At 38.5% G+C, this 12,431-nt stretch overlaps 1 protein-coding gene across 1 annotated transcript in view; it reads left to right on the top strand.

Moving 5' to 3' along the window:
* The first annotated feature begins 1,915 nt into the window (after positions 1-1,915).
* The window catches only part of GMPS (guanine monophosphate synthase), a 45,678-nt gene continuing 35,162 nt past the window's right edge, over positions 1,916-12,431 (top strand). The window contains exon 1 of the mRNA XM_083364985.1: positions 1,916-2,118. Coding sequence (XP_083221111.1) covers positions 2,092-2,118 — 27 coding nt within the window. The 5' untranslated portion in view covers positions 1,916-2,091. The remainder of the gene's footprint in view (positions 2,119-12,431) is intronic.

The raw sequence follows: 12,431 nt of genomic DNA, 5'->3' as shown, positions 1-12,431 counted from the left end.
AAGTTCTGTTGATCAGATTGACTAAGGATTAGTTCTTGAAACTCAGGTAGAGACATCTACAGGATCCAAAACTTTTATCCAAACAGTAAAAGCAGAGTAATGCCGCTGTACCACAAGTGCTGCTCTTTTTGTAGGTATGTGTGATGTCACAACACTTCACTTACATCTCTTTCAAGATATGTCCAAATAGAGCCCAAAACATCCTCTGCTCTTCCAATGAAGGGAAGTCCAAAGATTGGAAAAACTGGAAAGATAATGGGTGACAACAAATTATGCTGGCAACTCAAGAATAGGTAAAGGCCTTTGAGTTCAGCAATGGGGGTCTATTTCCTTTTGATGCAGGCAACCTATTTTATTTATTTTATGACATTTGGGAGCAGGTCACAGTGAAATTCGCTCTTTCCGCCGCGACCTGAAGACTTGGCTATTTGAACTTGCCGGCCTGGACTGAGGGACTGGGATTTTAGATTTAAAATTTAAAATTTTAGAATGTGTTTTATTGTTCAGGGCTACTTGTTTAATTTATTTTAATTTTTATATGTTATGTGTTGTATATAGTGTTTTAATTGCCCTGTACACCGCCCCGAGTCCTTCGGGAGAGGGGCGGTATACAAATCCAAATAATAAATAAATAATAATAAGTGAACCTTACAATGAGATGGGTAGCAAATAAATGTAATATATTTTTTAATTTATTAAATGTATGTAATGGCATACTAGTGGGATGGAAATTCTGAAGTGGACATTTTTAAATACTATTTTCTGTTATGATTAGATACTGTTTTCTCTATGCTCAATAATTTACAAACCAGTTTTGTTTCCTGTTTTTAAACTAGCAAGCACTAGTCATGGTCTGTGAAGTTCCATAGCTTAGTTACAAATTTCAGAAGGGATTTGATCAGTTTCCTGAAACCGATTCAGTGACATTGACCAGTACTGTAGCTAAGTCTCACTTTGGCCTATCCTACTGCTTGGCTGAAGGGGAAAAACTGTAATAAGAATTTTTGAGATGATCTCCGTAAATCAGAAGAAAGGAGTTTAAACTCATAACTGTTTCTTTTGCATTAGTTTCTATACTAGAATCAGCTTCCACTGTAAGGGAAACTTCCATCTTAAGAGAACAAAATAATTAAATTGGAGAGATAACACATCTGATCTTGACAAAAAGAGAGATGTGAGAAGATGGGGGATTATATTTTTCACAGGCATTCACCTCTCCTCATGGTTACGCAAGAAAAAGTACCCCGTTATTTAATTGAGTGCAGAATATTAAAGCCACTGGGAAAGATAAAAAGATTTCTTTTTGCAAGTCCCAGCCTCTTGACCAGGGGTCTTCAAACTTGGCCCTTTTGTGACTTGTGGACTTCAACTCCCAGAATTCCTCAGCCAGCATGGCTGGCTGAGGAATTCTGGGAGTTGAAGTCCACAAGTCACAAAAGAGCCAAGTTTGAAGACCCCCTGCTCTTGACAGTTCTAACCACGGGTACTCGTTATTTTTTCAGGCCCGTTTTATTTATTCCCTTTTGGAAACGGGATAGGCCGATAGGGAGTTAGGAGAGCGCTGGGTGTTGCTTCTTCACCCCGCGGCTGCTCCTTCCCAGATCCTCCTTGAAAGAACAAAACAAAATGTTTAATCTGCTCCTCCTCCTTTCGCCTTTCCCGCTGAAAAAGACTTCCAGGAAGCAGCGTTTTATGTATTCATTTCCCTCCTCCTCCTCCTCTGGCGCCTCGGTCGGTCGTCAGTAGGCGGGCTAGGCGCGCGGCCGCTTGCCGTTCTCTCTCTCTCTCTCTCTCTCTCTCTCTCTCTCTCTCTCTCTCTCTCTCTCTCGCACGCCCGGTCGGCCCCGAAGAAGGCGGGTCGCGGGGACCCGGCTCCTCCTCGCGGGAGGCGCGTCTTGGCGGGGCGGGCGGCGGGATTAGCTCATCTCGGCGGCGGAGACAGAACCTCAGCGGCGTTAGCGGTTCTTCCGCGGGCAGCTTCGACTCTCGCCCTGCTGGGTTCGGCGCAGACGGAGGGGCGCGGAGAGCTCGCTCGTCCTTCTCGTCGTCCCCCCCCCCCCCCACGTCTGGCGTTTGTCTCCAGCCGGCTCTATGGCTCTGTGCAATGGAGAAGCCAAGGTCAGTGCCGCGCCGGCGGAAGGGACGGCAAGATGAGAGGGGAAGGCGGGCGAGAAAGGGGAGGGGAGGGAAGGGAAGACAGAGAGAGAGAGAGAGAAGCCAGCCTCGCAGCCAAGCGCGCCGTGCCTTCCCTGGCCTGCCACCTTCCTCCGGGAGCTTTGTGCGTGGGAGAAGAAGCGGGAGCCGGTGGCCAGGGCAGACCTGCCTCCCCCTCTCTCCCCCTCCCTCACGCCCGGGCTTCGTCTACAACAGAAGCAGGCTTTCCTTTCGCGCGTTCCCCCCCCCCTCCCTCATTCCCCATTTCCAGCGGCTGCATTTCCTTTTGGCTCTTGTCTCCCCCTTCCTCCTCGGCGGGAGGAGGCTTCATGCCGGGCACATGGGAAAGAGGGCGGAGGGATGAGGAAGGAGAGGCACGAAGAAGGGTGACTGGCACTTGCTCTCCCCCCCCCCCACCACCCCAACCCCGGGCACCGGGGAGAAAGCGCCCGGCCTCGAAGTCTGCCGCTGCTCGGCGGTGGTCCCTTCCCCTTCGGGCACATTTCCGCTGCTAGCGCGGTCTCCCTTGCCTCGAGGCTACTCCCGGCACGCCTGGCAGCCTCGTGGCCCTTCTCCCCTTTTGCGCGTGGCGGGAGAGAAAGAGGAAAGGCGAGAGGGGGCGGCGGGGAGAGTTGAGGAAATGAGGCGATCGGTCTCACTTTCGTTGCTACTACCGTACTTCAATCCCCAACCGGGTGTTACGGGTTCCCCGCCCCCCCCCGCCCGCCTTTTTAGAGCCTTATTTTCCCTCTCAACTAAAGTTACAAGTTAGTTCATGCTCGTGTCCATAAACTAGTAAATTCTTTGCCCAAGAATGCTGTATGAAGTTCTCGGGGTTTGGGGCAAATCAGAAGAGCAGGGCGCGGGTATCAGTTTTCCTCCTCTTAAACTTTGTTTATTGAGGGATCGCCTTGGACTCTCCCCGTGCACACACGTACATTAAGTTTAAATGCATACTTGTCTCTGAAGCAATGTTTTTCAAGGTTCTCACCTTGGAACAAGAAAATGTGTTGGGAATGGATATCTTTAGTGCCTCAGTGGCTTGTTTTGATGTAGCTTAATGATTGATGCAGTTTCCTAAAATAAGGTAAACGTAAAATGTGTTTGCTCAATGAAAAGAAAAACTTTTGAACAGTTGGATTTTAACAGTTAAAGTATATCACAGACCTCTCTATCTCCCCAAACACTGCCATTTTCAGAGTTTCCAAAATCTGTTATGTCTGAGCACCTTTAGATCAAAGTCAAAAAGAAGTACCCTGTCTGCCAGCCAAATGCAGGTGTGTTTTGCAAAGATTCAGAACCACCTCATAAGAACTTCTTTATTAGAAAATAGCTGGGGTGGTGTAGCTAACATAATAACAGGAATGGCATAGTTAACTTGATTCAAAACTCTTGTGTTAATGAGATTTAATTTAGTCACAAAAGCACTAGAATGAATGAGGGTGGGTAAAATTGCAAGTTACATCTTTTTTATGCATCTTAAAATGAATTCTGAGACTCCTGGGGTGTATTTGGGCTGTATTTTTGAAGTTAAATATATTTTTCTGGCTCTTGATATAAATAATATTTGCAACTAGAATTAGATGTTTCCTTCTAAACCCTACCATTATAAATGTTCTTTTGCTACATACAGACTGCAGGTAGTTCTGTATTTACACTGGAAAAAGTGACTTATGACCGCTTTTCAGAGTTACAACCTTTGCATCATCCACAGGATCATGTGATCAAAATTCAGATGCTTGGCAACTGGTTCCTGTTTATGACCATTGCAATGTCCCAGGATCACATGATCACTTTTTACAGTCAATGGGGTACCCAGATTCACTTAACCAGATTAGTAACTTATCAACTGCAGTAATTCACTTAAGAATTGTGGCAAGAAAGGTCATAAAATGGGGTAAAACTCACTTATCAAATGTCTCACTTAATAGAAATTTTGGGCTCAATTTTTATCGTAAGTCGAGGACTACCTGTATTGGATTTTAAATTTGGGAATATGGCTATGTCAAAAAGAGTCATTCTGCTAGTGTTAAGAGCAATGTCTCTTTGAAAATTTCTTATGGAGCTGACAACATAAATGTTTTATATGTATATTCTTGGCTCTTTATGGAAAACAAATGTGATGTAAGAATTTCAGATGATGACAAGAATATTTCTCAAACTACAACATTGGTATTGAGAGCCACTGTAGGAAGAAGACACTTGCCTTACTTGGTGTCCCCTACTCCTTTCAAATACTTTATTTATTTAAGCACCTTGCCAGTATTATAGGGTTCTGTATTCACCACAGAATTCCACTTTATTCTTAGATGGTCATTTTGCAAATAGAAAAGGGAAGCTTTGTAGTAGTTTAGCTTCTCTGATCTTAAATGTGCATCTTAAATGATTAAAAGTTTTTGTGTCTACAGAAACAGACATCTTTTTGGTAGTATTAGGCAATTGCTTTGTTCTCTTACCACTTTCCAGGAGTCTTTTTTTCAAAGACACTTTCCCAAGTACTGTATTTTTCAATATCATTCTAGTATATAAGTTTGTGGAGGATGGTAAAACAAACAAATGAAAATAAGATACATTTTCTTTGCTTTCTTTGATTCCATGCAGGTAACACACATAGTAAAAAAAATGAAGCTAATTCTGAGTAGTTCAGATCTTAATAAGTTGCTTTTATTGACCTGTTTTATTGATGAATTCCTACATTCTTCTCCTAGGTATACTCCCTACATCTATTATAACATAGCTTTGAATTACTCACTTTTGGTACATATCTTGAGGTTAGGCCTGGTTCTATGCTTTACTCTTTTTGAGGGGGGAGTAGTGTCTTTCCTGTTTTTTGCAGAAAGTTTTTCTAGACCACAAAGTTATTTTTTAGTTATTTTTTAGTACACATTAGGTTACTTGTATTCTGATCTTTAGGAAACTTCGATGGTCGTGAGTAAATGCATTATTTACTACATTTATTCCATAAATTTCAGATCAACTCTCTGTGGTATAACCAAACAATAATGTACAGTATAATCAAAAATAAAATATCAGAGTAGCAGTTTAATATTCAGAGGATAAAAACCATGCTTCTGACCCACAATTGTAGCTAATATTGTTAGATTTTAAATGCCCTGCGGAACAGATCCATCTCCAAGCCCTTCCTGAAGGAAAGAATCATTATATGAATTTAATAAATAAAGGTTTGAGAATAGATACTTCCTAAACTCTGGAAAGGAAGCTTTACTGTAAGGTGAGGACCACCATGGAAAAATGCTGACTCTAAACCCTCAACTGTTTCATTTCACCCTGTAAGTTGAGGCAACCCTAATTATCCCCATCTGATGGAGTGTATTGGTTTTATCTGGAAAAGGCAGTCTGAAGGTATTTTCAAGTCAGGCCTTGTAAGGCTTTAAAAGTTAAAAGCAGCACCCTTTTCTAGTTTACCAGATGTAGATTAATTTAGCATCCATAACACTGCTATTATATGCTTGTAGTGACTATTACTTGTCAGCTTGTGAACTGTTTCACTATGCACCAATTTTCAAAGGCAGCCCCATATAAAGATCATTGCAGTGGTCCATTCTGATACAGCAGTGACAAGAGCATTGAAATTAAGTGCCTTGAGTACTTAACTGTATAGAAATGCAAGTTTCCTTTCTCCAACTTTCTGAAAATATGAATACATTCTAATATTTTAAATGCATTTGCAAGTTGCATACATCTGGTGTGATAGTGATAACCCACAACCTAACAAAACAACAGAAGGGACCTTGGAGGTCTGCTATCCATGACCCTGAGATTTAAGAGTCTTATGCTCATTAAGGGTCCCAGTCTCAGGCTGATATTTTCTAAACATTTCACAGTAAAAAAGAAATGTTCTCTAACCCATCTGATTTACTTACGTTAGTAAGAATGTAAGATGGTTTGTCATCTTCACCCATTCATAGTTCTCAGTGAAAGAGTCACTGAAAATGTTAAGCTAAAATATGGTCTGTCTGAACTCAAATATTGTCATTGGTAAATCAAAGTTTGTGGCTTAGTTTGTGGATTCTACCTACTTGTGATTTATTCAAAAATTAAGTTCTAAAGTCATATGGTGAGTGGTCTGATTATCTAAGGCTTTTTGGCTTGCTGTGGTAATGGTTTAGTTTTCTCCAAAATGTCAACTTTTTTCTTCTCTTATAGCCAAGGACTAGAACCACACATTAAGTCAGAAGCAAAAAAACGTGATTTAGTGCAATTTCTGAACCCAGCCAATTGTAACTTACTCTCCAAACAAGTGGAAGAGTTGAATGTTTAGTTGATGTATGCATATAGATGAAAACTACTACTAGTTGCCCCCCCCTTTTTTGGTTAGGGAAGTTCAATTATCCTTGACCAGTTGTTGCCTATGGGGATTTGTTATCAGATTCTTTGAGGGAAGGATTTCAGCTTCCTTATGTTGATTAAGGTGTTATTCACATATCTTCCTTTGATGATAAAGTACTTACATGTGACTTTCTCTGTCACTTCTATGTTCTAAGTATTTGTTACAAAGCAGCCCTTATCAAGTAGAAGGCTTGACAACTGACAGCTTTCCTGGTGTGATAATGCACGGTTGTCATCATGTAGCAGAATGTATATGAAACACTCAATACTGATGAGATGAAATAGTCTTGTGGACTTACTCTGTGAAGTGGGAATGTAGGAGATTGTCTTTGGGGAAAACAAAGAAACTCTAGTATTGGTATTCTTCAGTCCATGTTCTGATGTGTACCATAGGTGTCTGGTATAAGCCATGGTGTATCTCATGTCATCACTTGCCCTTTATGGATGCCCCTGGTATATGCTCTTAGGTTTTTAAGGGAGAAAGCATAGGGGGAAAACAGAACACTGGACTGAACAGGAATGATCATATAGTTTCTTAAGGCATATGGAGCACACTTCTGTTATTGCCAGGGATCTGCTTGCCTAGCTCATCCATTCTGAATTCCACACTGTAGACATTTCTGAGCATATTGTAGTAGGAGGATGACAGTTCTCTGGCTGACATTTAAAAAAAAAGTTCTATATCTACTGGAGCACTCTACTTCATGACTTCTATACTCAGAGACATTGTCCCCACTGCTGCTGAAATGACATTTAAATTCACTTGAAACATCTACTTTTCAGTAAATAGAGTAGGAAGGTAAACCAGCAATGGAAACATTGCAAAGTCAAGGCAGTTTCAGCTCTAGTATGTGTTGGTTAGTTTGTTTGCTATCTTTCCACTACTTGCTTTGAATGTCTGGCTCACATCTGTTCTTTCTTAGTGCAGCTGTGTGTCAGCAGCATTTGCTAAACCAGTCCTATGTTCTGAGAATTTTGGCACCAAAGCAAAGAATTTAGACTTGCATAAGACAAGGCCATATAACCCCTTTATTTACTTACTTACTTATTCTATAAATAAATAAATATTTCCTATATAGTTCTATATAAATATATTTCCTTTATAGTTCTTTAAGCCTGTTAACAAAGTTATATAAGTCATTATATATGACTTAAACATTCTTTCATGTAATTAGTTTATTTGGTTGATCAGTCATGGAAAACATCAGATTTGTCATGAATGAAATGATTTCTTTCAGTGCAGACCCTTGTGATTTAAATTAAGCACACAAGCTATCTACTTTGATAGCTTGAAAGTAGATAAACAGGACTTCTTTTAATTTTATTTCTTTCTTGACTACCATAAGGATCTTTAATGAATCAAGTTCTCTGATTCAAAATGCCAATGTATCCCTAGCTTTTTAATAATTTCCCCTTTTATCTAATTTTGGATGCATCTGAGATTGTTCATTATAGAATTCTATTATAGTTCTCTATGGATGCATTTAAGATGAAACACCCAGAAGCCAAATCAAGGCAACTTACCATAACATAAGTAAAATGACTAATAACAGAGTCAAAATGTCCTTCTTTCTTCTACACTCCTTGTGACACTGATATGGGTCTCAAAATCATAATTAGAGCCACCACTTTATCAGTGAAATAAAAGGTTGGATTCTTGCTGCTATTTATATTATTTATACTTTTGTTTACTTCTACTGTTTTATATTATTAGCCGATGAATACATTAGCCAAGTAGTAGTTGTGCACATTTCTTTGTGAAAAGAGAGTTTGCAAACAAGTATCACAAACATTTTAAGAGCCTCCTGAATTAGAAGATCTGTCTTGCCTTGCATCCTATTTCTCACTCAAGGTCATCAATTTCCCAAAGCTATGACATGGAGGTAGTGGTTTTCCCATTGTTGTTTTCTGGGAACCAGCTCTGAAAGCTAGAAGTTAGCTCTGATCTTCACCAACTGCCACTGATAACTTGAGGACCTATAACTTTATCTCCATTTAAAAAGATCTGTGTTGGCCCACACAACAATAGTACAGTAAGTGCATATCTAAAGGCTGCTCAATGTACCAGAGAAATGAGCAGGCTAAATTAAGTTCCAATGTAAAGATATGAAGTATCCATGATTTGATCTCCTAATGCCATTTATTTGTTTAGAAAAGCAGCTGTAACATTACAGATATAAGCCCTGCTGTCTGAAACCAGTAACTTTGGGCTGAGTTGTTCAGCTTCATATTTGTGAGTCATACTTGCCATGAGGAAGAGATGGTTGAGAATTTATGGTATTCCTAATAATTTTTTTCTGTTACAATCTTTGTCTTTATTATACTTGATAATCTCTTATCTTTGAAAGGTTCTGCTCACCATTTTCAAAACCGGGTATTCACTCTTGATAAGATTAAGCAGTGGTGAAGAAAATCAATTATGAAGAAAGACTTACATAAGATATCCAGCTGAACTGTTCTTTGCCCTTTAGTATGCCTCAAAAATGCTTTGGAGGGTCCCCAACTACCAAGGTATATGCAGGATGGAACAAGGTTGCTGGATAGAAAGGACTTTTCTTTCCCCAATAATTCAGTGTTAAAAGTGTATTCATGAACCCTTACTGTAGGAATTGGTATGTTTTGCTATTAAGCCAGGATTTTAAAAATCGTTGTTGGATTGAATAATATAGTGACTTACTTCTTGCATAAGGCGAAGCAACAGTGGATACATTTTTTGTGTCACATTCTATTATAAAATCAGAATTACCTTCTGGCATAATACAGTCTGTGAATTGAAATGTTGAATAATCAGACTAACGTGTCCTTCTGTCACTGTTTAAATGGTGTATTCATTGTAACAACAGGTATTGTCTGAAACAAAATCATCATTCCCGACAAGACATTAATTATTATCACAAATTCTCCCCAGTAATGACAGTTGTAATTACTCCTACCTTAACATGTCTTTTTTAACTTGACTCCAGGTCTTAACATAGTTTTTTTTAAATAACATAGCTTAATATTTGTCATAGTGATACCCAGATATTTTACCTTCTGCTCAACTTAAGACCCATTTTATTCATCAATTCTGTTTGATGTTCTAGTTTCATATTTTTGACATCTTCGCCTTCTTTTAATTTGTCCATTAATATTTCAGTTTCTTTTAAGGGATCTTCCAGAACCAACACCAAGTTATCTGCAAAAGCCCTTAACTTGTACATTCCTTTTTAATCATTATTTCTACAATTCTGTATTCAGTATTTCAAGAACCAAAATAAAGAATAGAGGAGATAATGGGCATCCATGTCTTGTTCTTTTTTGTAGCTCACAGGATTTTGTTAGATGGAGTGTAAACTGATCTTACCCATTTTATAAACTTCTCGTTAAAATTCATATCTCCCAAAACCTTGAAGGAGAAATCCCAGATCAAATTGTCAAAGGCTTTCCCAAAATCTAAGAAAATCAATGGAACTTGGTTTTCATTATGTTCCTTCGATTACTCCAAAATGTCCAACACATTTCTAATGTCCTTTAACTGTCTTTTGGGTAAAAAGCCACATTGATTCTCATGAATAAATTCTTGCAAAATTATTTTCAATCTGTCAGCTAGAACCATTGTAAACATCTTGTCATTATTAAATAATGATATGGACCCACAGTTTCTTGTTAAAAGTAAAATATTGTTCTTCTTTAGGTATTGATGCTATGTTGGCAGCTTTCCAACTCTCTTGTCAGATAGAATTCATTGTGTTTTATAAAGGTTGTAAAAGTTCACCCTCAAAACATTTCTAATAAGAACCTGATAAACATCTTGTCCAGAAACCAAAAGCATGGTCACTTTTAATACAGAAAATTCTGTTGTAGTGTTGAACTTTATTCTTCATGTTCTCCTATATTAGACAATATTAATTAGTCAATATTATTCACAATAGAATGAAAAATATTATTTCCAATGACAACTATAGCATGTTCACTATTGGTTACCCTGGCTCCACTATAGGTCAATGGTATATTGGGACTTTCCTGACAGTCCGTTTGTTCCCTGTAGTGCAGATATGGCATCCATTTCACCTGGCAGTATCAAAAAAAAAAAGACCCCTGGTGGCCGCATCAATATCTGAAAGTATCGAAACAATTTCACACAAATCTCTTCTTTGTAATTTTCAGGGGGGGGGGGAAATTAGCTCTTTTTCTAGCATGCCACTTTCAGAAACCCGAAAAACAATTATCCTCTCTCATGTAAGAAGATTTCTGAACCTTCCTTCCAGAGCACATAAGAAAAAGCTGCCCCTTTAATTGTCCTTTCTCCAGTATACCATTTTGAGATGGGTCATCTCTGTTAAAGGGCAAGGGAAAGAGAAGAAAGTTTTTTGTGTAGTAGCAGCATGTCTCTAAGGATATTTATTTGTAGCTCTCAGAAAATTGGTAAGATTTCTAACTAGTAATCTATTTAATAATTGCAACAAAAAGACAATAAAAAAGGTTAACAGAAAATTTAATGCTTTGGAATTTTGCTGTTGAAGAACATGGTTGAGAGTTCATTGAGTGAATGGAACCATAAATTATTCAGAGCTTGAGGAGATCAAACCAGTTTGCTCACTGAAAATAGTAGTAATGAAGCTAAAGCTTGGATATTTTGCATACCTAGTGTGGAAGCAAGAAATCTGAGAATAATCAAAGGCAATCAGAAAGGATTCAAGGAAATAAAACATCTAGTTACAATTATGATTATAAGGGTACAAGAATTCAAGGAGGCACTTCCTAGCAAATTCTTTTCTATTGGGCCATGATGAATTAGAAGCAAATGAATGATTGAATAGAAAAGTCAGTAGTATGGGACTATCCTACCACTCCAAATTACCGGTATGTTGCTGCCCTAGGAAAGTTACAAAAGTCAGGAACAGATTTATGTATGTGTGGGATTCCATACTGTTCTGCTTCTCAGAACAACTCTTGCCTTTATGTCTAATTCTGTTTCATCATACTTGTAGTTCCTATTTGTTTGTTGTTTTTTAAAGTACATCCTGAAAATCTGAAGCATCTGCTACAGTATATGTCAGCACTGCTTTATCTAATCTTTAACATTATGTCTAGCTGGAGATTCATCTCAGTACTTATGAATCACTTGTTCCATGATTAAAATTAGAGAAATAAAATAATCCCTTCACTGTTTTCCTAAAAATCTGATTTTGTGCTTATCTAGTACAAACCTTATATGCCTGTAGACATGTATTTATTTATTTGACAAATGTGTATAGCTGTCCGTCTCACAAATGAGACTTTTGGTGGCATACAATAAAACAGTTATTTTTTAACTTTAATATGTAATCATGTATGTACTGAATGGAAGTAATAACCTGTATTTGGGGACTATTATATCAAATTCTTTCTGTTATTTTTTGTCTTGCAGCCTAGTATACTCTTACATTAAAAGATTGCGTTAATATTTGATGGATGCGGTAATCTTAGCCCTATTACAACAATCTAGCATCAACAGGTGATCAGTCTGACATGAATAGTATAGTAGAATCCTATTTCAAATGGGTGACAGATTTCTAATATGGTGTCTGTTCTACATGCATGCACCTTTGATAAGCATGTATGGAGAGAAAAATAAGTGTTTCAGATTTGGAAAACTTTGGAATAAAGACTTAGTGGAAATGACAGCTTTGTGATTTGTTCTTTATCTGTTTTCTGCATGTGACCAAGCTACCTTAATGTATTTGTTTCATCCTGTTCATTCACTTTTTATTTTGTCCACATTCATCCGGTGCCCATTCATTCTTGATCTTATCTTTCCTTAAGTGTCCATTCCCAAAGTGACATGCTTAATGGTCACTCATATAACAAAGTTGGTAGAAGCATGCTTTTGCAAGCAGCTGTTTCCCTTGGTTTGACAAATGTTCATTCCTTGCATCAAATGATACACTATCCACTCTCTACCAGCA

This window comes from Vipera ursinii (assembly GCF_947247035.1).
Source record: "Vipera ursinii genome assembly, chromosome: 5".
Classification (NCBI taxonomy): domain Eukaryota; kingdom Metazoa; phylum Chordata; class Lepidosauria; order Squamata; family Viperidae; genus Vipera; species Vipera ursinii.
This window is presented reverse-complemented; position numbering and strand designations above follow the sequence as displayed.